We start from the raw sequence: 25028 nt of genomic DNA, 5'->3' as shown, positions 1-25028 counted from the left end.
TTTAAGCTGAACTCCCTGTCAGATCACCCCCACGTGACATCCGCTTTTGAGACACGATGGGAAAATCTTTATAACAGATGTCTAGCTGCCAATCGCCCATTCAGCATTTATGTTCAAAAGCTACTCACGGAGCTTAACATCACAGTAGAGAAGGTTGCTTGATCACCAAAACAGCCCCTTCCACCCTGGCATGCTGAAATACCGGCATGTGACTTCTTGCTAAAGAATGCAGTGAAGTCTAATACACCTTCATCTGTCTACCTTCAGCTGTATTCATAGGTGCCTCCATAGCCAAGTGGGCAGGAGCAGTAGTGCGTAGCACACGCTTCTTTATTAGACCGGGATTCAAGCCCGTGACCACCAAATACGGAGTATGCGGAAAGGTCAGGGAATGACCACTGTATATCCCTGGAGCAACATGGCCTTAGTTGCTAATGTTCCTAAAAAAAAAAAAAAAAAAAAACCAAGCTGTATTCATAACACCATGCAGAACATTGTGACTTCTTGCCAGTTTACACACACACACACAGCTCAAAATCGGAATCATGTGTGGGATCTGCTGCTGTTTTTCCAGAGAATACTCTATCTGAGCATTAACTATTTGTTCATCAAAGCCACTGACAAAACACGGTTCGGGGGTAAAATAGATAATGTTAAAATGATATATTTTCAAATTGGAGGGGTAAATCGAATATTAAAAGGAGCTCTGAATACTGGTACAGATCCGAAATTTAAATCAGAAGTTTCTTCAGCAAATGAACTTTTAAATACTATTGAATTTTTATCAACTGTAATCATGTGATACATGATATTATATAAGGTGAATATGACAAGTATTGTTGAAAAAGTCTTGTACAGATGTATCACAAATGCTTTAAAGCATTTAGAAGAGCTTGCTTTTTTCATTTTTTTTTTTTATTGAATATTGTTCAGGTGTATTTGAAAATGCTCCTTATTTAGTTTCAAAGTATGCAAAGGAATATAAGTCCAAACTTTAAGATAAAGAGCACATCAAAAAAAGGAAAATGTTCAAATATGGATCAAAATGTTCAAATCAAAGATTGAATTAATTTTAATGCAAAAGAGGTATTCAAAATAGATTATTTTTTAAAGATTGTTGACTGTGATCTTGTACCATTCAGAAAACAATTTTAATCTGTTCTAAGAAACAGATTAAAAAAAACAGCAATCTATATAAATTTAGGGCAAAATGATTGAATATACTGAAATAAATGAAAAGTAAAAATTTGCAAAGCACATTCCAATAACTGAACCATTTTTTATCCCAAATTTTTGCTATGATGTTTCAAAATCTTCACGGAAATGATTCTCTCAATAGACTTGGTTTTCTGAGACAATGACATAAGACGATCACATGGACAGTTGCTAATGTACATATCCATATTCAATTGTAGAATAATTCTCTTTTCCTATATATATATATGTTCAATATCGAGACCTGAGTAAGATATTGATTTTATTATAAAATTTAGATATGTTACTTTAAAAAGAGCCAAAGAACTTTGAAGCTAATAAAGTGAAAGGTTTGTGAACCTCAACTTCATTTATTTAAAAATGAAATTTGTAAAGAATGAAGAGAAATGCCTAGTTTGCTAAAAATTAGGTTATACTAGTCAGTTGTTATGAAAAACTAATCTATCACTGTGAATTTCTCTCTCTCTCATAAGAAAATTATACTAATATTTTTAGTTTTTTATACAACGTTAGCAATTTGAAAAATACTGATGATACAAGTCTTATGAAACATTGCAAAGATCATCTACTCTTACGAAATGGTAATTTTTCTTATATTAATTAAAATGATTTATTTTAGGAATTGAAATGTTGTTCCAGTCAGTTGTGCGTGGGCTTCAACAGTTGACTGGAATGTTTAAGACCATTGTTCCAATGTTTAAAAACACTGATTTAGTCATATGGAGAACATGTATCCAAATTTTGTAATAGTATTATGAATAATGTTAACACCCGTAACTGTTGATTCAAATAAGCAAATAATGCACCCGTAACTGTTGATTCAAATAAGCAAAATTGCTCCAGGTTAAACCAATTAAAAATTATTTGTAATGAGTTTTAACTGATTTTTCATTGTTAAATTTCGGACACTGCAAATGATTCCAGTACTGTCATATTACCCACCTGGCTAGTGGTAACCAGTCAGGATTATTCTTGCCTCTTGTACCTTCTCCTAGCATGTTTGTACATAACAGTCAAATTGATTCAGAATATTTATTCTGCAGGTCAAGTTAGCAATTCACTATTTCCAATTCTCTTTGTGTGTGGTCTCAGCAAGTGAGTGGCATAATGAAAATTTCCCTTAACTTAACAAAGTAGCGAGACTTTCTTGCTGGTTCAAGTTATACATGTTGTTATTGTGCAATCTGCAAAACATCCTCCCCCACTGACGTTTCATTTGCCATTAAGCATATCACATCCCACACACACATTCTGTGCTCTCCTGATATTGTTCTGAATCAGGGTACAATTTTACCACATTGAACCTTTTGATTGGAAGCATAAATCTTCCCACCCACCCACTTCCCTCCATTCTGACTATTTTTCCTATGTTCATTGTATGTTCCAAAATGTGACTTGCCATCTTCTGTATCAGTGACAGCAAATCTCAGTTAACCCTGTTATATCAACATCAGTAGATGTAAATGGTTGCTCAAATTCATCCATTTTGTTTACAGTACTAATAACTGTTATTAGTACTGTAAACAGCTAATAACATGTAACTTATCTATTCTTGTTGTGCAAGCAGTTTAAGCTTTTGTAGGTTTAGTTTTTAACTTATATATGGTATGTATTTTAAAGCATAAAACTGTTATCACTGAAATTTATCAGCTTTCTTCATACTGAAATGTTGCTTTTGCATTTGTTTCTTGCTTGATATAAATAATTTAAATCATAGTTTTATAATTTGAATGCTTTAGTTTCTGAAATTTCCATTTCAGAAACAAAGATACTTTAAATATCAACCACTTTTTTTACAAAGGTTGTATATTGCGGTGTGATTACACAGATTGACAGATACTAAAATATGAATTAGATTTATTTTTATTACATGGCATTAAAAACAATTGTTGATATTCTGATTTTTAGACAATTAACACAGTTGCAGAAGTCATAAGAGGTAATCATGGAAATCAAGAATATTTTGCTTCAGTTACTGCACCTACAAATCCTCCTAGGTATGTTGGATTAGGTCATTCACCCCAAAATTATATCAGATTTGTGTATATATTATGGTTTATTCTAATGTAAAATTAATAAAATCTTAATGTGTACTACAATATCTTGGCACTGATTTGTTTTTTGGGCATTATTCCACCTTATTAAACATGTTTACAAATGTGTAAGCCTCCTTTGGTTTTAAACATGTTCCGCTCTATGCATCTAACAAAATGACTCCCAACGAGTCGATTCTCCTAAAATTTTATATATGGCTCTCTCTTTTAAAAATGCTTCTCTAGCCATTTCAAATTTCATTAAATTCATACAAATAGAAATTTTATTATGTGTATTGAGGTGTGATTAAAAACTTTATAGATTGACTTTATATCTTGAAATTCAGCATCATCATCCCATTCTCTGCAGTCAGTCTAAATTAGCATGCATTGAATATAAAATGTTTTTTGTAGCATCACATTTTAAAATGAGGGACTTTACTGAGCAGTGAATTACATAAGATTTTTTCAACGTAAGGAACAGCACAACAGAACCCCACAAAATATTCAGAGTTTTCAAAGATGCTGCTGTCTACTGTTCAGAGATTTTTGGTGTTTTGCAAAGTTTAAAGAGGACCACTAGTTCATTAAAGATTATCTGTGTTCTGATTGTGGTTGCCCTTCAACCTCACAATGCTGTTAACATTCATCCATTCAAGGCCTTAAACACCTCAGTCTGATCTCAACACCCATTCCAGCAGATCTACATCCTTCTTAACCATGATCTTGTACAAAGGGATAATCATTTTATCCCTGCTAGCAAAGTTTCTATATATTATTGACAAAACTCCACGAGCATGTCCTGGCATCATGCCTACGCTGCTCAGAGAATTTCATATCTGACAGCATAATTACCCCCAGGTCTTTTTCATTTTATACTACCCTAAGTGTAGTACCACACAGTTGATAATTACTCTGGGATTACTGCTACCCATATGCAGTACCTTGCATTTGTTAATGTTATACTTCAACTGCAATTAATCACACTACACACTATCAATCTGATGGACATGTCACATTTCTAAACATAAATGTCCACTTCATTTTTGTTTAGCATTGTGAAATAAATGTGCAGCATGTATATATATATATATATATATATATGCTGCACATTATTATATATATTTTTTTATTTAATTGACAAGTTTTCTGTGCTTTTCACTTTTATAAATTTATTATCACAGGTTTCCAGATGTTATTTGTGTGGGGGCACTTGTTTTCTTATGGAAGATGGAGGATGATTTAATGGACACAAAGAATATATTTAAACCTGTTGTTTTTATTTTATCTAGGTAGTACATCTGGAAGAGAAAATCTTCCAACTGTGTTTCCTCTGTAGCCAGGTGGGCAGGAGCAGCAGTGCGTAGCACATGCTTCTTGATTAGACCGGGGTTTGAGCCCATGACCACCAAATAGGGAGGATGCGGAAAGATCAGGGAATGACCACCACATATCCCCGGAGCAATATGGCCTTAGTTGCTAATGCTCCTAAAAACCAAATAACAACAACTAGCTGTTGTGGCTGTGGTTTGAAATGTGGCTGTACAGTCATTAAGTAATATGCCTGTTCTATCTCGCAAGGACTGCCAGGTTTCTTTTCCAAATGTACTACCTAGATGAAATAAAAACAACGGGTTTAAATTCTGTCTCCATTAAACCATTCCCCATCTTCCATAAGAAAACAAGTGCCCTCACACAGATAACATCTGGAAACTTGTGATAATAAATTTATAAAAGTAAAAAGCATAGAAAACTTGTCATGTAAATTTTAAAAAAATGCTGCACATTTATTTCACAATGCTAAACAAAAATGAAGTGGACATTTATTTATGTTTAGAAATGTGACTCATGTCCATCAGATTGATAGTGTGTAGTGTGATTTTTACCTTGCATTTGTTAATGCTAAACTTCAACTGCCATTTCTCAGCCCATTGACCAATTTTTTATAGATTGTATTGCAGTAACTTACCCTGATATACCTTCATCGATATCATTAATAAATATTGAAAACCACGATGGGTCCAGCACCGAACCCTGGGGGACTCCACTAATAACATTAGGCCACAAAGAGTAGAACCCATTGATAACAACTCTCCCTTCTTCCACTCTCTTTTATCTGTAGTAGAAACTTGCCCTTAATGCCACATTGCTTCAGTTTATACAGTAGTCTTTTATGTGCAACAGTATCATTAGCCTTCCTGAAATCCAAGTATATGATATCAAAATTATTTTTTGCATCCAGTTCCTTGCTCACTACATCATAGTAACATATTAGATTGGTTAGAGAAGATCCCCTCTTAACAGTTCCATGCTGTGACTGCAGTGTAATTGCATTCCTGTCCAGATGGTTCTGCATTACTCCTTTAACCAGACTCCATTATTTTCCCTGGAACAGGTGTTAAAATAACAGGTCTAATTACACGTCACCTTTTCATCCCCCTTTATGAAGTGGGGATATATTCGCACATCTCCAGTTCATAGTTGCTCTAAATCCAAGGATGTTCTTATAATTATGGCTAAGAGTTTGCTTAACTGCTTTGCACCCTCCCTTAATATGATTGGATAGATCCCATCCACCTCTGCTGCCCTCTTTATGTTCATCTTCATCAATTTCTCTTCCACTTTCATTTCAGTTATCACACAGTCATTTAGCTTCCCATTAGTTTGATAAACTTCTAGCATTCCCTTTCCTAAAGAATTGTCATGTGAATGTAGATGCAAAATACCTATTCAATTTGTCAACAACTTGAGCAGAGTCATCAACAGTTAACCCATTGACATCATGTGACCCAATGTGATCCAACCCCCTTCTTTCTACTGTTAATATAAGCATAGGGGTCTGTGATACTTTGCTTTGCATTCTTTACCAGAGACTTCTTTTAATTTGCCTTAGCTTATCTAACCTCCTTTTTGATTGATTTCAGACTAATTTATATAGACCACAGACTTCCGTATTACCTGATAATTTATATGCATCCCATGCACTTTTTTTCTCTGCCACGTTTGAACACTTCGTGTGACATCCATTTCAATCTCAACCTTGAACAATTTCTTCATTGGTGTGAAAAGTCTAGTAGCTTTTATGATTACTTCACATTTAAAATTTGCTGTTGATGACATCAGTTAGTCCCATTGCATAGAATTTAATAACTGTCTGAGACCATTGTAGTCACCCTTATGAAAGCAAAATCCTTTCCCTTTATCCTTGACAGTAGTTATGTCTTTAATTAAATTCTACATTAGTACACTGTGATTGCTGCCACCCAGTGGGTCTTTTACCTGAAGATTCTTAATGCATGTAGAATCACTATCGATAACCAGATCAAGAGTATTGCTTCCTCTTTTTGCCTTTCTAAAAATGCTGCTGTAGAAAACAGTCATCCAAGAAATCTACAAGTCTTGCTAGTGTGTGAGTAACCAACCCACAAATTCTAATCAACATCTGAAAAATTAAAATTCCCCATTATTAGTATTAGTGTTGGTATTAGTAACAGCCATATGGTGCAAGAAAGCCTAAGGTTTATGCTGCACTAGCCAAAAGAAAAGAGTAAAATAATAATAAAATTAAATTAAATAAATATTTAAAAATAATAATTCTCCATAGGTAAATAATATTAATAAATAATAATTTTCCATAGGTAACTGTGCAGCTGACCTTTGAATTTCCCCAAACTGTCAGCCTCAATTACCCATGTAGGTAACTTATTCCAGTAATTTATAACTCAGTGGCTAAATTAAAACCTCTTGCAATCCAGTCTAAACTTCTCCTCACGTAACTTGAATTTATGGCCTCAAGTTCTATAATCATTTATAACCATAAAATTTCATCCTCATTCATGTTACTTTTGCTGCTCAGAACCTTAAACACCTCAATCAAATCTCCTCTAAGGTGCCTAGTTTCCAAGCTGTGCAACTCCCATATTTGAAGTCTTTCCTCATAGGGACACCCTTCTGCTGATCTCACCATGCAAGTTACCCATCTTGAGACCCTTTCAAGAAGCTTGATGTCTTTTTTTAGGTGTGGTCTCCATACTTGAACACAGTATTCCAAGTGTGATCTAATAATAGCCTTATATAATGGAATTATGATGTCCTTATCTCTACTTACAAATGTTTGATAAATCATCAGTTGGACACCACAGGCCTTCCTTGCAACATGTCTACAATGCTCAGAAAACTTCATGTCTGACTGTATCTTAACACTCAAGTCCCTTTTCTCTACTTCTGACTTTATTTCAACTCAACCAAGTGTATAAGTTATTTTGGGGTTACTGTTCCCCCCCCCCCCCCCGGGTATAAGACCTTGCATTTTGCTAAATTAAAGCATAGCTGCCACTTTTCTGACCATCCCTGAAGCCTATCTAGGTCACTCTAAAGAAGCTCTGATTGGTGGTGATCATTAACTACTCTACTGATCTTTACATCATCTGCACGTTTGGACATCACACCCTCTATCCCTTCATCGATGGCATTTAAGAAAATCAAAAACAAAAGTGGTCCCAATACTGATCCTTGGGGAACCCCACTTCGTATATTAACCCAATCTGAGGATTAGCCATTTATCACAACCCGCTGCCTCCTTTCCTGAGTCCATCCTGCTATCCATCTAAGGATTTTCCCTGTGATTCCAACCTGTTCCAGTTTATAAAATAACTGCTCATGTGGGACTGAGTCAAATGCTATGCTGAAATCTAAATAAACAATGTCGAAATTATTCCCTAAATCCAGCTAATGAGTGACCCTGTCAAAATAGCTAACAGATTTGTTAAACACTGTTTTCCCTTTACAAAACATGCTGTGTATCTTTCAGAATTCCATTTCTATCTAAATGATCCTGAATTCCACCGTTGATCATTGCCTCCATGATTTTCCCTACTACTGAAGTTAGACTGACCAGTCAGTAAATTCCCCAAACTCTTAGAACTTTCTTTATGTATTGGCAATGATACACTGACACTTTTCTAATCCAATGGAATCTCTCCTGAGTCTAGTGACACACTCATAATTAGCCTTAATGGTTCAATGCACTCACTTGCTGCCTCCCTTAAAATTATAGAGTATATGCCATCAACCCCAGGAGCCTTACTCTAGTAGGCTCAAGTTTTTTTCATTAAATAATGTGACATTTCAATATCATTAATTACATATTTTTCAACTTCACTCCCATAATTTCTCATTAACATAGTTTTTTTTTCTGTAAATATCGATGCAAAGTAACTGTTGAATTCATCTGCAACATCAGTTAGGGTATCTAATACTATCCCACATCCATTACATAAGGGTCCGATCTGGAGAAGCACAATCCATTACCCTTATGTAATGGATTGTCCTTCTCTTGTTTGCATTTATATATGTGAAGAATTTGTTATCTCCACTCTTTGCCAGCGATTTCTCATAATTTGCCTTTGCCAGCCTAACCTTTCCTGTGGCACTATTACAGATCAATTTGTAGCTGTTATAGGTTCAGTACTTTTTATTGTTGTGTAACTTTTCCATGCTGTCTTTTCTGCTCAAGTAATCTGGCAACTTCATTATTCATCCAGCCTGAAATCCTCCTCATTGATTATTTTTTTTAATGTTATATACTCATTCAAGGCTTTTTGTGATTAATGTTTTAAAGGTATACCATAATTGAGTTGTATTTGCTCTCTGTGAGATATATACCCTGTTAATAGAGGCCATGTATAATACCTTAAGCTGTCACAATTTCCTTTCCTGAATATCTCTCTCTCTCTCTCTCTCTCTCTCTCTCTCTCTCTCTCTCTCTTTTCATTGTCCACCATAGAATTCCATGATCACTTCCTGCTACTTGTTCCTGTACTGTCAGCCCTATTATCTCATCAGGTTCATGGGTGATGATTGGGTCTAGAATATACTTTTCCCTAGTACTTTCCCTGACACGTTGCTACAAATAAAAATCATCTAGTTGATTTAAAAATTTCGTCTCCCATGTCATGTTTTCTTACCATTTGCTTCAATCAATTAGAGGCAAATTAAAATCACCCATAATAAGACATTCATGGTTACTTGCCCATTCCATTTGCATGTAGAGGCTCTCATCATAATTGTCACAATCACCTGGCCTGTAGATTACTCCTACTCTCATTATATCTTTGCTTTCAACTATCTTATACCATACAGATTCTATACTAGCATGTGAGACGTCTGATCCTGGGAAAGCTTTCGTCATGCTCAGACTGCTTTTGATAAGATGCATGACCCCCATTACTCCTATCTGTGCTATCCTTCCTAAATACATTGTACATACCATACTAAAACTCCTCATCCCCTATTTCTGGGTGGCACCACAGTTCCATAAACCCTAGGCACCTCCGTAGCCAGGTGGGCAGGAGCAGCAGTGCGTAGCACACGCTTCTTGATTAGACCGGGGGGTTCGAGCCCATGCCCACCAAATACGGAGGATGCGGAAAGGTCAGGGAATGACCACCGCATATCCCTGGAGCAATACGGCCTTGGTTGCTAATACTCCTAAAAACCAAATAACAACAACAACCGTAAGCCTTATGTCAGCATTACTTGTCCTAACCAGCAGTTTAAATTCGCTCATTTTATTGATGACACTGCTAACATTACTGTTTTCTTGTATAGTTAACTACCCTGATACCTCTTGAAGTTTAAGCTTACTTCCTTGGCTTTAGCTACTCGCTCATTTGAAATGTTTTTGCCCACAGAACATCTTGCTAATATGATCTGTTGTGGTACCAAACAAGAACTCTTGAGGTATGTGCAAGCATTACTTTGACCAATATTATCAGATGCTTTGCAGTGTCCTTCAAGTCTCGAGTTAATCCACAAGGCTTTCACCATATAATTCCTCCTATTATGCCTAGGCAGAATTGCAGATAGACATTCTGACCACATAGACATTCTGACCTAACTCGCAACATTTCTTCAGCATGGTCCTATATTTGTCTAACAAATCGTCAGATTGTGTGTGCTTAATATCATAAGTCCCCACATGAATAATAATATTCTCTTTACCCCCTTAAAATCTGACAATCTGTTAGTGACGTCATTAATTGTTGCTCCTGGCAGACATACCCTGGTTCCAGTCCACCTATCCTTACTACAAAAAATATTTCCTGTTTCCCTGACAATGGAGTCTCTTAATAGGACTAGTCCTTTTGAACCAGAGTAGTTTGCACTTGGTTATTCTGTTCTGGGGACTGAATCTTGAGTCCCTAACAATGGTCTTGGCGCATTATAGCCTTAGTCGCTAATGCGCCAATAAAATCAAAACAAACAAACAAACAAACAGTCCCTAACAAGCTCCGAGTTACATTATTCCCAAGGGCAAGCACCTATTTTTTTCAGTGACTCTGACAATGGAGTCTCCTAATAGAACTAAGTCCTTTTGAATCAGAACAGTTTGCACTTGGTGCACAGGTTTTGGAAACAAGTGGAGGAGTGCCAGGTCCTTAGGCGCCTCCGTAGCCAGGTGGGAAGGAGCAGCAGTGCGTAGCACAGGCTTCTTGATTAGACCGAGGTTCGAGCCCGTCACCACCAAATACGGAGGATGCGGAAAGGTCAAGGGAATGACCATCGCATATCACGGAGCAATATGGCCTTAGTTGCTAATGCTCCTAAAAAAACCAAATAACAAATAACAAGCCAGGTCCTTCACAGCATCAAAATTGTTCAGAATTCTTCCAGTGCCTTTTGTTGAAAGACTGCAGGAGGCATTAAGTAGGATGCACTTGATCTGATAGGAGTTGATTTTCCAAGATCATTTACGCAAGAGTTTAAAGTAGGATGCTAATAAGTCAGCTTTATTTTTAGCCTGAGAATACAACAGAACTATCACATTTTGATAGATGCAGAAGTATGGATGGACATAAATTGCAGCCTGAGACCAGAAGACTCACTACCATTTGGACAAGAAGCAAGGAAGGGATTTTTGATGTACCTGCCCAAAAAAAATAAACAAACTTAGAATAAATATCATAAAATCAAGTTTGAATTGATTAATAACTTTTTATAATTGTTATCTTTATTATGAATTATCTATTAGCTGGCCTGCAAAAACCCTTTTTAAAGTTGTGCCCTTAAAATGTAAGGAATATTGGATCTCACTGTTTGTGGAGAATGTGACTAATGCATGATAGCAGAAGTTTGGAGATTCCAGAGTTTTGTTCTGGAGACTAAGCATGGCTTTCACTGCTTCAAGCTTTCAATGTGCAATAGCACTTGTGATGAGCCATCTACCTCCTAGGAAATATTTGATAAATGTAATATAATTTACAGACTGTATATTGTAGCCTATGCAAATTCCAAACAGCAGCAATAATCTTAAATGTCCAACTGCACGAAAAATGCACTTGCAATCTTTAGGTAGTGGGTCCCAAATTTTTTTGTCCATGGCCCACAATTTGAAATTACATTTTCCCCCAAACCAAAATAATACTATTATCTATTTATCACACAACAAAGTGGGGTAAGTTACTGTAGGTTTATAGCATGATATCAAAATGAACTACTGATAAAAAAAAAAATTATATATTATTTAAGTGTTATGGTTGTGTGCTAAGATTAGGGTCATCACTAAGCTATATGCGTGCAATAATGATGAGTTTATTCGGCATCCATTTAATTTCAGTAGCTTACTCTTGAAAAAGTCATTAAAATGTATCTGTTAAGCTGTTTGTGCCACTGTTCAACGTGTGGGACAGAAATAAAGTATGCTGGCATTTTTGATGTTACTGTTGTTGGTTGGTGTAGTTTTTTTTGTATCCTGTCCTTAGAGTGTACCCCAATTCAGTTTATTGTAGCAAGGGGGTAACCTCTGTTTAAGAATCTGCTGGTTAATATCCGTATTTCTGAGTCTAAAGCAGATTCTGTCGTTAAATATTTATAAGCATTGAGAAATTGGTTAAAAAGAATAAAATACTCGGCCCAAAGTTCCTTTCCTAAAATATTGCCTTCAAAACAACATCAAATTTGCCAGGGTCAATTTAAATCAAAATAATTGCAGGCATAAAGCAACTAGCACTTACCATATCTCGTAATATAGTTAAACTTGCCTTAAAATCTCGGTACTCGAATAAACAACTATCTTTCCCAGGTTTGGAAACTTTGTGACAGATTAAAAAATTTTCTACATCCAAAAGATTGGTCTGTATTGAAAACTTCCATAGATTCAAGACATGAAGACAGAAGCACATGTAAGCACAGAAATAAAAAACAGACACATTAACAAATTGAATACATTATTGTGGGTATCAAACCAGGATTCATAGGAGTGCTTCTATAACCTCTTTACATATATGCAACGTGCCTACACAATTCGAACACATTCTTGCAAGCTGTTGGCCAAGTGCATGCGAGTTCGTTTACCCCCCCACGTACGTATAATGTACTTACACATAATCAGAATGCTTCAGCTAGTTCTTGAACACCCCCCTCATGCTCATGCAACATATCTACATATCAACAGGTATAAATACAAATATTTCCTCGTATACACTATTGCAGGACTAGATTTCACTTTTATCCAAAGGATTGAACTATAATTTACTGCCTCACAAGATACCTAAAAAAAAAAAAAAAAAAAAAAAAAAAAGTTTTGTCAGTCAATTAATTTGATCAATCAATACAATAAAACTTTAACCACATATCGGAAAAATGACTACATTATTATGTCTCAGTTAAAGGAGTTGAAGGCCAGAGCATACAATATCCCAGCACTTTTTGATCAGGTTAAACTGCATAAAACCAGATTTCCTATTCACCCTATTGTTTCTTACAGGAACTTGAATTTTCATCCTTAGACGCACATGTATATAGTATTATAAAACTGTTTAGACAAGCTATAAAATTTGGGATAAAAAAACTACAATACATTATTTAATAACCTTAAAGACTGCAGACTCGGCAATAATAATTTATTCTCACTGGATGTTACATTTGTTATATGCGAATGTAAACATTGAATACACATTAGATATTCTTTGGGATATGTTAAATAATAACTATCCCGATTAATTATATGAAGCTTCCTATTAAAGAAATTTTTCACTTAAACTCTTAGTTAAAGCCAACTATATCACCTTTTGAGACAAGGTATACAAGCAAATTTTTGGTTTGCAAATGGGATTGAGTCTAAGCATTTTAATATCAGAGGTCTACCTCTCAACAATTGAGCATATACAATTGATGTTTTTTATTCCCTGTATCACATACTATGGAAGGTATTTAGACGATGTTCTTGTTATTACTCGATATTCAAGACATTTTACATTCGTTTAATAATATTTATCCTAGACTCAATTTTGCATTGGAAAAGGAAAATACTGATACAAAGTCATTAAATTTTCTAAATTTCCCTCTTACTCGGGACGAAAATAAAGTCCAATTTAACATCTATCATAAACCAACAAACACTGGTATGCTTCTGCATTATAACAGCTATTCACCCGTTCACCTACAAAATTTCTGTTATTTATAATCAATTTCTCAATGCTTAAATATTCAATGGTGGAAACTGCTTTAGACTCAGAAATGCACATTCTTAAACAGGGTTTACCTTGCTACAGTAAACCAAATTAGGGTACAAGCTAAGGATTGTATCCTATCCTTAGGGTACAAGCTAAGGATAGGATACAAAAAACTACATCAACCAACAATAGTAACATCAAAAAATACTGTATTTCTGTCCCATACAGTGAACAGTGGCACAAACAGCTTAACAGATTCTTTAAAGATGCCAAATTTAAAATTGTGGCCAGACCAATATGGAAATTATATGCTATACTGAACAATCGCTCAGTCCTTTCCCCTTTCTCAACACACACATCAATGACCTGGTATACAGAATTTCTTGCAGTGATTGTGACTCGTCTTAATCAGGGATTCATGCAGTGTATGCTGGATGTGAGAATAAAACAGCATTCATCCTCAGTCCATGCTTCTCGTTCAGCAGTGTCAGAATTGGCCTTTCTTGCCATTAACGAAAACCATACATTTTTATTCAACGAGGCCAAAATACTTAAGTCTCCAATGTAATTATACTAGACTATTAATTGCAGAAACTATCGAAATTAAATTACATGAGAATTCTATTAATGTTTGCCATCCACATCTAATCTCCGATTTGTGGTCATTTATGCTCATGCACGAAGGCTAATAATCTTGCTGTTTAAGAATGCAGGCTCGCACATACTCAGTAATTTCCATTCATGTGATCAAGACATATGGTTGAAAAGCTCTCAGCTTCAGTAAGAAAAGTCATTTTTTTGCAAATTTTACATTAAGCTTTTTTGAGTTTTTTTAATTGTTTTTAATTGATTTTTTTACTGTAATCATTTTGCATTAATTTTATATTTGTTTTAATTTCTGGAGAGTGTCATACAGAAGTGTTCTACGTACCATATTGAGTTAAATTTTTCTTATTCTTCAACAAATATGAAGTGAAAAATCATTCCAGGCTCAAATCATTGTTAGACTTAAGTAATCCAAATTAAGTAATCTGATTTACTCTAGTAATCCAAAATCTATTAATAACCACCCAACCTATTTTACCTTCCCATCTGATAAATCAATATTGAATTGAGAGTTCATTATTAAACACCATAATATTATGCAGTATACTGGCTTAACCTGATAAAGCAATCAACACACACCAATCATAGTCCTGCCTTTGTTGCCATTGCTTATTTACAGACTCCTGATAAAACATTCCCCCTCAGAAACTAGGCATTTTGATTTAGTCTGATCACAGGTGAATTTCTAACAATTTTCTGAATTCAGTAAAATTGCTAGCCATTTACCTCTGATCCCATGGCAGAAATTTTCTAGACGTACTGAAAAAAAAAAAAAAAAAAGTTTAAAAAAATATATATAAGTACCATGTTTCTATATTTTTATTTTTAACTATATAGTGGCCTAAAAAGGGAACCAAATATCCACCATAACTAGTGAAGTCATACTTAATCTAAAATTAACATAATAACAAATCAAGAGTATCATGATGCCGTTACTGCATAAAGCTTATATTGAAAGGTATGTCAACTTGGTGCTAGCACCTCTCAATATATGCAATCAGTAACAACATGAGCCATCTGTTTCTGCGAGTTACATGCCAGTCACGCCTTATTAATATATACCAAATATAGTATATAAAATAGCTGAAAAGTCAATTTTGAATTATTTAAATTTTAATTTTTAAGCTAAGTTAAGATAAAATTTAAGACAAGTAAAGGTACAGATAGCATAATATGCTAAACTTGCCGAATATGACTTACACAATAAAAATGTTTTACGAATGGGCTGCCTAGCATTACTAGCACTAACCGATTTTATCAACAAGCTGTATAAAAATGGCTTTCCTCGTAAATTTATATTTAGACATCTACGTAGAGCTATTTTTATTGCAATAAAATGATGGCATGTTAATATATGCCCACAAGGTATTGTTAGGAATTTGGGGTCACACACACTGAAGTGATGTCTTAGGTGGAACTTATGTTTATAAGTATATACTAGGTACTTCTCATGGAACAGTTGATCTGTGTCTTACACTCTGAAAAAGTTGAACCTATGGTTGTCCTATGAGAAGGAACAAATTTTTTTTTTTTTTCCCCCAGAGGTCGCCTTTACTCATATTGCTTCTAATTAATGGATGCTATTTCCATAATTGTATGAGTCTAAAGAGGGAGCTTTGAACGTTCTTTCATTTCTCGCTGTAGCTCGGGTTAGTCCAAGTTTTTTGGTAGCCCCAATGTATCGGTAAAATCTTTGCCTTTTTGCATTTTTTCTGAAAGATAGTCTTGCGATACTTAATACTAGCTATTACTATGGCGTTCATTTATACAATCTAAGTCACATAATCTTAGTTGTAATAGCACAAAATTCTTCACACAACTAATTACCAGGAATCCTACTAATGGACGGGGATTTATGCCCCCAGTAAAATTCCGAAGTAGTTTGCTGTCTTTACCTATTCTTTTATCTATTTGCTATCTAACTCTGATTTCTTCCGCCTCGAAATCTATTAGAGTAATTCGAGGGAAATTGAGGCGCTACCTCTATTACTTTTGCCTATTTCTTTGGCTTATGCCCTTTGCTTTTTCCTGCCCATTTAGCTACAGTAACAGAAACACTCATGTAAATATTGTAAGAGCAAAGCTATCTGTAGAGCTAGCAGTTATATTTTGCCAGGCAGCCGTTCGTAAAAAAAAATTATTGTGCAAGTCATATTATGCTATCTGTAACTTTAACTTGTCTTAAATTTTAACTTAGCTTAAAAATTAAAATTTAAATAATTCAAAATTGACTTTTCCGCTATTTTATATACTATATTTGGTATATATTTATAAGGTGTGACTGGCATGTAACTCGCAGAAACAGATGGCTCATGTTGTTACTGATAGCATATATAGAGAGGCGCTAGCTCCAAGTTGATATGCCTTTCAATGTAAGCTTGATACTCCGGCATGATACTCCTGATTTGTTATGATTAAGTATGACTTTGCTAGTTATGGTGGATATTTGGTTCCCTTTTTAGGCCATGGTCGTGCACTAATATTAGGCTATATAGTTAAAAATATAGAAATATAGAAACATGGTACTTATATTCACAGGCATATGTAATGTTTAATCTAACCTGATGGCATTAATTCATCCTGACATTTTTACTTTTTACTTTGTCATTTTTTCTTTTCAGTAGTTTTACATGTAATTCAGGTATTGCAATTTATTTCTACTATATATATACGACCAAAAATGACCACACTGGACCCATCTCTTCATAACAAAGGTCATAACATAGCATACAACGCCGCCACACCACTAGGGAAAAAAAAAAAAAGCATAAGCAAAGAAACAAAAAACCCTAAACAACTAAACAATGAAGATATCGGGATACAAACGTAACAAATAAAACAACTTAAATTCAAAAAATGCAGTAGCAAATTCTGTAAAACCTGTCCCTACATGCACAGCATACACCATCTAAATTCCAAAAACGCACCAACATTCTGTCACACAAAAAATGTAATCTACGTAATTACCTGTAAGATATGTGGGATACAATACATTGGACAAACCAGTACAGAGCTCCACCTTCGGATGAACCTTCACAAATCAACAAATACGATGAAAACGCTGCAAAAGACGGCAAACTAAACAGGGCAGACAAATACAATAACGAAATTGAATATAGACATTTCAAAATGCATGACTTCGCGAACATATCCATTGCCATTCTGACATTATCGATAACAACACACAAAGAGAAATCATGGAAGATATGGTCATTCTACTATATAAATCCCTATATCCTTATGGTTTAAACAATCGCTTTAACGGAAGGAACTTCGCATTCACCAGCCCAGAAATATGTACTTACACCATTTTCCAGATCAGCAAAAACTGGCAAAATAATGGGATTAAAAACAGAAAAATACTACAAGAATACAATAAAAACAACTACAAAATACCAATAAATATCAATGATTTTGAAAAACTCCTAACAGAATGGGACACAGATTCCATAAACATCAAAAACATACACAATACACTATTCTCTATTAAAATAAGTAAGCTTAAAGCACTTAGCAAAATATACCAAAGACAAAAAACCCAGAACATACACCTCAACAATATACTTGAAGACATTTAAATTCAGAATAGGCATAAAATTCAACTAACACACTAAAAAAGAGTACTGCATAATGCCGACCGGGCTAGCTGGGTGGGTAAAGTGCCTGCCTGGCAACCCAAAGGTCGCGGGTTTGAATCCCGCCTCGGGCTTGGATCAAAGTACTGCAAAAACCTTGGGAGGTGCATTATGGCCACAGAAGCCGATGCGCCAACAACTACCCAAAAAAAAAAAAAAAAAAAAAAATACTGCATAATAAAATACCAAAACCGTTTATATGACACAGTTAATATTGGTATCATCATAAATAATAAAAAAAGTTACCTACCCATCAAAAACACACAAATAAAAATTAGATACAGCTACACCAAGCCAATAGGACTAACCATCTGCAATTACAAAAACACCATTGATAAAATGAATGAAGAACAACCATGTCACTGCCAGGAAAGTAGATATAAAAACTTCATCAATACACATTACAAGCATATAATAACAGGAGACCTCAATATCATCGAAGACAAAGCATTAAGTGAAACAATGAAAAAGGGTGCAAAATTCAGAGCTAACGCCCCAACTAGGCTGGAATATATAAAAAAATCAATATACACAGATCTGTTACAATTTGCATTCAAAACCACATACAAAAACAACGAACCTATAGAATCATTCCAAAGCTAGATAAATGCCAATACTGAAAACATATTAGACCACTTCAGAGAAAACATAACACTACAAAAATATAAGCATGACAAGCATTTAAATTTAAGAAGTATCAACAGCAAAATAAAAGAAATACAAAACAAATTTGTGATCACAAGAACAGATCAAATAATAATTTCAAAGGCAAATAATAATTTCAGTAATATATGCAAAAGATTCTACATTGAAGCTATAAAAGAGGAATTGTATAACAATGAAATATACAAGTACATAGACACCAATCAAAACAGCATCAGCAAAAAAATTTTGGCAATGCATAAAAAACTTAAAATTAAAACAGACAGGATGCAATACCCTTACATATACTGGATACTAAAATATCACAAGGTGCCTACAGGAAAAAGATTCATTACTTCGAGCAAAAATAGCTACATAAAGTATACTAGTAAGATAATGGAAAATAAATTAAAAGATATCACCAAGGAAATCAAGAACACCAGAATTATCAACAACAACAAAGAATATTTGGACAACATTAAAAAACAAAACAAAAGCATAAAAAGTATATACACATACAATTTCACAAACCTCTTTACAAGCATAGCACATGACAACCTAATAGAAGTACTACCAAAAATATCACAATATCTTACAATGCAAAAAAACAATACTGGAATGACCTAACAAAAATCAGTGTCAAAGGCAACTACATACTAATGGGAGGCAAAACATATATACAATGCAGGGGGATAGCTATGGGATCCAGCAGTTCATGCACCATAGCTAACCTCTACCTGCACCACTATGAAAGCAACATCACAGAAAATATTAAATTCTACAGATATATAGATGACATCCTCATGATCAACTATTGACAACTTTGTAAATGTAGCAAAGAATACTTACCCAACAGACTTAAAAATGAATGTATAAATCCTGATAACAACCAACAAGCTGTCTACTTAGACAGCGAAATTGCCATCAACCAAAACAAAATATATATGCATCACTATGATAAGAGACTATTTTAATTTTGATACAATAAAACTCACACACTGGGAAAGCAACATAGTGAAGCATATACATGGTAATACTATAAGAAACCAAACAAACAGACTTTTAAAAATCTGCAACAATATAGATAGCGTAAAGATGGCAATAAAAACTCATCAAAACCCTAGATATAAACAAAATTCCCAACCAATACAGTAGGTATCACATAAAAACTGCCATATACGCAAATATTAGAACACACCACCCCAATGTAGACCCACATATATTCATCAAAAACCATCTAAAAATAAAATAGTATTTACTCAGAAAAAGTATCCCCAAGTTTATAAGGTTTATTGCACTCAGACGAGGCTCGTCGCCTGACTGAACTACAACCTATTACCAAATTTAACCCCCCCCATAGTAAGAGGCTGTATATATGTATATAGCTTTACCTCTGGACAAATATGTGCTGTTATGCCTTAGAAAAGCGGTACCGGCACAGTCCGAGGTAAGGCACAAAAATGCATGTAAAAATAATGTTAATACACATGTAAATAAAAGATTTTAATCCACATGTTAACACAACCCATATAAAGCTTACAGAAAATCATCGATCCAACAACAAACCTCCACCGCAGGCATTGGCATGAAAATCGGGGCCTCCAATGCACCATCAACATACAAGGTAACGTTAGTGCGACTGCGCTATAAAAATCGCTGTCTATAAAACAAATAGAAGGCAGGAAATTTCCCTTTTTATTCTACAACCTCCAACGAGGAATTTTTCAATATTGGATACTTACCCATTGGGCTTTGTGTACTCTATCACAGTTTGCTGAAGAGATCGTAAAAAATAAAAAATTAAAACTAATTAATACTATAAATAGATATGCAAACAATAATTAAGAATTTAAAAAATTCAGAAACTTAAATTCTAAGAACTTTAGAAATTAAACAAAAGAAAAGGAACTTAAAATAGCAAAACTGTGATAGAGACAAACAGAAACGAGTAAGTATAAGGCATTACATCAAAAGGGCTGTCAATCAACTCAAAGTAGGGGTTTGACGGCCACGTGATGGAATGCAAAAATGTATAATAGTAATAAAATAAAGTATACTGTTAATAATAACTACTAATTACCTTTTGCTACAGATAAAAATTTTCATCAATAATTTGTCATGAAAATTCATTATCATTAAGCAATAAACTTCTAAACCTAATATGTATAGGCCATGCGGAATTAAGATGACCTAAATAAGGCTAGATTAATGACCAGAATTTTATGAACACTAATGCCTATATGTAAAAACAACCAATAATAGGTAACAATAAAAAAAATTCGAACAATTAGAAACGAATATATACTGGCACATATAATGTTCAATTGGCCAATACGGCAAAAAACAATGGCATTAACGATGTACAAAAGAAAGATTAAAATACAAAAGAATGCATACATCTAAACGTAATATTAATATATAAACCAACATAATATATATATATATACAGTGCTTTTTTTTGTAAAAAAATAGGTGCCGGTACTTATTCTTTGCTATCAGGAAAAATTGAAAATTAAAAGGATATGAAAAGTACTCTAAATATATTTTTTTTCCTGATAGTTACTTTCATAGTAATGTTTTTGTAATAAGAACAACAAATTTAGTATATTAACACAGTTTATTAAGTATAAATTTATTATTCAAGTATATATAGAAAAATAAGTAAAATGTGAATAAAATAAGTAAATAAATTGGTCAACTACTGAGTGCCGGGCACTCAGGATGACATGGATTGTCGTTAGTGTAGTATCTCAAATAGAGCTTTATGGTAACTGAAAAAAGTTTCTAGTACCCCAGCTTGGCCTAAAACTTAGGAAATAACGAAAACGTTGTCAGTGTGAGTCTTTCTAGTTGTTGTGAATACCAAGGGTGGGAGAAGCGACTCTGACTTCTTCCTGCAGAAGCAATTAAAGTCTTGGGGGAGAAGCGACTGGCAGGTGAGGGCCCTGCAAGACTCCATGCAGGTGCCTCCTCAACACTGGCTCTCTGAGTACCTCCTTGCCGGGACAACCCCAGCTTTGAAAATTTTTAAAAAATAATTTTTTTGCAAAATTTATAAATGATCTTTATAGAATTATTAACTAACTATTTAGCAACCTTTTTGTCACTAAAAGGAGAGTTACTTAGTAAAAAGAAGCACGCTATTGAAGTTCAGTATTGAAGTGCAACAAAAAAAAAGATAAAATAAATGATAGATTTCAATTGGAATAGTTTTCTCTTGATAAGCATCGAATTGTGATTTTTAAATTTTTAGCTCCGTTAGTGACGGAAATAGAGGGGGGGGGGGGGGGCACAAAAATTACATTTTCCTGTCTGACGCCATTATTTTTAATTTTAAAAATATTTTAAAATTATATTTTAAACATACTCGTTTAACTCTTTCCAACGGTGTAGCTATAGGTTGTCGACAACACATTTACCCCCCTCCATTTCTCAGACAAATTTTTGTCAACAATGAATCAATATGGCATTATGTTGGCCCACTTGATGTGCAAACCCATGCAAAATTTCTAGTCAATAGGTTGAGTGGTCCAGAGGTACAATGCTGTGACAGACAGACGGACAGGCAGACAACTGAGTGACATTTTAAGGGTCCTTCATTAAACTATAGCCCCTAAAAATAATAAGTAAAAATAATTTTATAATAAAGTTTTTGTAGAATATTCCAAATTTTTATTAAGTTCTCATCGAACAACACCCTATGCCGACTTCTTTTCTTCCTCTTTGTGTGTCTCTTGCTGAGTGACTTTTCCGAAGCAGCCACGAATTGACACATTTTGCTGTATTGAAGCGGGTCAGCGGTGGGCCTACAATTTTAAGAAACAGTAGTGAAGAAAGTGATTTTGTCATCAACGAAGCTCTGGTTGGGCTGACAATCAGATTCATTTGTGAAAATCCTCGTTCACATTCACTCGATAAAATTAGTATCAAGATAATAATTTTAATAAGATAATAAGTACACTAATCTTCCATTGAAGACTTATAACGCCAGTTCTTGTTGCTTATTTACGACTTGCAAATTATTTGTTTATACCTATTCTAGTTATTACTTGAATTTTATGGTTGAACTTCTGGTTGATTTTTTTTTTTTTTTTTAATTTGGATTTTTTAAGTGTCCCAGTAAATTGAGAGCCTGCTGTACTTTATTATTACCATATTTAATGTTGGTAATGTCTTACTTGTGTGTTTAATTTATCAATTAAACTTTATTATACGTATGTATGTGCAAGAAAATCACGTCATGTGATTTTCAGCAGGTTTTCGCTTATATCCACGGTAGATCTTGGAAAGTATCCCCCGCAGATACGGGGGGTCTTACTGTATATAAAATTTATGTAGTCATAACCTTGAATATCAACAGCTATTAGCATTATAATTCTGAATTTTATGTACTTTATAGTATTATGTGATTTTTATGTTTATAGGCCTGCCATAGTAGTGTTATTAATGTCAATGGTAAATGAAAAGCAGCCCTTTGTTCTACGCTGTGCTGTTCTATATTGTTTCCAGTGTTTTCTTTATAAAAATGAACTTGGTCAAGCCCAGATTATACAAACATTGCTTCCCACAACAGCAGATAGTAAGTTTTACTGTAAACTCATTTTGTTTATTACTGTTTTTTTGTTTTCATAGAATAATACTATGTCATTTTCTTAATGTGAAGTGACTTTACTAGAATAAGAAACAAATTAATTAATTACAAGTAACATCATTTTAATTACACTGGCCAACATGATTTTTATCCCCTCTAATATATCAGCTATTTGCAGTAAATTTTTATATGTAGGTTTTGAAAATAAGTCTTGAAATTTCACACGTCGATCTATACATTACAGGTTTTTGTGTGTACACATAATGTATATACAAAGGGTACTAGGAAAGTTTTGCAATACAGCTTTGTTTATTTAATTTTTTTCAAAGTAATTTCCTCTACATTCAATACACCTCTCCATCCTCCGAAACCAATCTTTAAACCAGTTCTGGCAAGTTTCACTAGGGAGTAAAGCACACTCGTTGTCCCAAGCCCGTAGAAGGTCCTCATCACTGGAAAACCGCCTCCCTTTTAGCTTCATTTTCACATGCGGGAACAGTGCAAAGTCGCAGGGAGCAAGGTCTGGACTGTAGGGAGGGTGCTCGAGAAGTTTCAGTCCTGTCGTGGTCAAATATTCGGTGCAGGCTTTGGCGCGGTGAGCTGGAGCATTATCGTGATGGAGGTACCAGGTGTCCATTCTTGACTTTGGCCGCAGGTTCTTCATAGATCCAATGACTTTAGGCAGGCATTGTTCAGTATACCACTTAGCTGTGACTGCCTTCTGCGTGTCCAAAACGACACGTTCCACAATTCCACTCGATTTGAAAAATACAGCTATCATTTTCTTCTTTACAGATCGGGATTTTCTGACAATTACGGGTGTGTCGTCATCATCAAAGACCCAAACTTTGTTTTGAGCCTTGGTCGGCAGATCGTAATAGTACAGCCAAGGCTCGTCACCTGTCACGATGTTGTTCACATACCGAGATTGTCCCTTATCAAACTTTTTTAACATCTCCCGGCACCAAGTCACACGTCGTGTCATCTGCTCTTCAGTCAGTTGATGCGCACCCAGAGAGAACAAAGTTTCTTCACGTGCAAATGATCTTGCAGAATTGAACGAATTGCTGGTGCATTTAGGCCCAAAGTATCCTCTATCTGTTGGTAGGTCACTTGCCTGTTTTCGTCAAGCATTTTTCTCACAGCAGTAACAGTTTTCCTCCGTAACTGACGTTCGTGGCCTTCCCGGCCTCTCAGAATTCTCCCGAGTGAAATTTCCCCTTTGGAATTCTCTATACCACCTGAATATCGTTGTACGATGTGGACAATCATCATCTAGTGCAAGAGTCATTTCTTCTAAGCACTGGTCTATGGTTAAACCACGCACGAAATTATACCGCAAAACTGTCCTTATCTCATTTCGTGACCACGATGCCATCGCAAGCACTTTACACTCTCACTACTAATGAATAACTGAGCCCATCGACTTGGCACGGCAGCTACTATGCATGTATGAACATGTCTCAACATGCAGCAACAAGCAGCTTCCTGTGATTCATTGTTGCGTCATATTGCAAAACTTTCCTAGTACCCTTTGTATTACTACAATTTAGGGGAATAGAAAAGACACTGATCTATTCTAATCACATTACCTGAAAATAATATTGTTTTGGCAGTAATGTCGGGGAAAGGATAGCATGTTCAACTTGTCTATATGGAAAGTAGTGTAAGTGTAAAGTTTATCTGCCTATCTTGTGCATATTGTTTGTTTCTTCTGTGTTTTTCTTACCGTTGTATTGTTAAAATGTTTAAGCAGAAGCAAAGGAAGTTTGTGAATCACTTCCTTTGCTTCTTCTCTACTCATGTGCTTTATCAGCTGCACCATAAATCTGAGGATGTGGCTAATTTGGAA

General features: G+C 34.7%; 1 protein-coding gene across 1 annotated transcript in view; it reads left to right on the top strand.

Annotated features, from left to right (window-relative positions):
• p115 (General vesicular transport factor p115) overlaps window positions 1-25028 on the top strand; it is a 262239-nt gene that overhangs the window by 134876 nt on the left and 102335 nt on the right. The window contains exons 10-11 of the mRNA XM_090380276.1: window positions 3124-3212; window positions 23010-23164. Of these exons, the coding sequence (XP_090236402.1) occupies window positions 3124-3212; window positions 23010-23164 (244 nt within the window). The remainder of the gene's footprint in view (window positions 1-3123; window positions 3213-23009; window positions 23165-25028) is intronic.

Source organism: Mastigoproctus giganteus, chromosome 8 (assembly GCF_048544385.1).
Source record: "Mastigoproctus giganteus isolate SK-2022 chromosome 8, ASM4854438v1, whole genome shotgun sequence".
NCBI classification, from domain to species: Eukaryota; Metazoa; Arthropoda; class Arachnida; order Uropygi; family Thelyphonidae; genus Mastigoproctus; species Mastigoproctus giganteus.
Note: the sequence above shows the minus strand (reverse complement) of the source record. Positions and strands in the feature narration are given on the sequence as shown.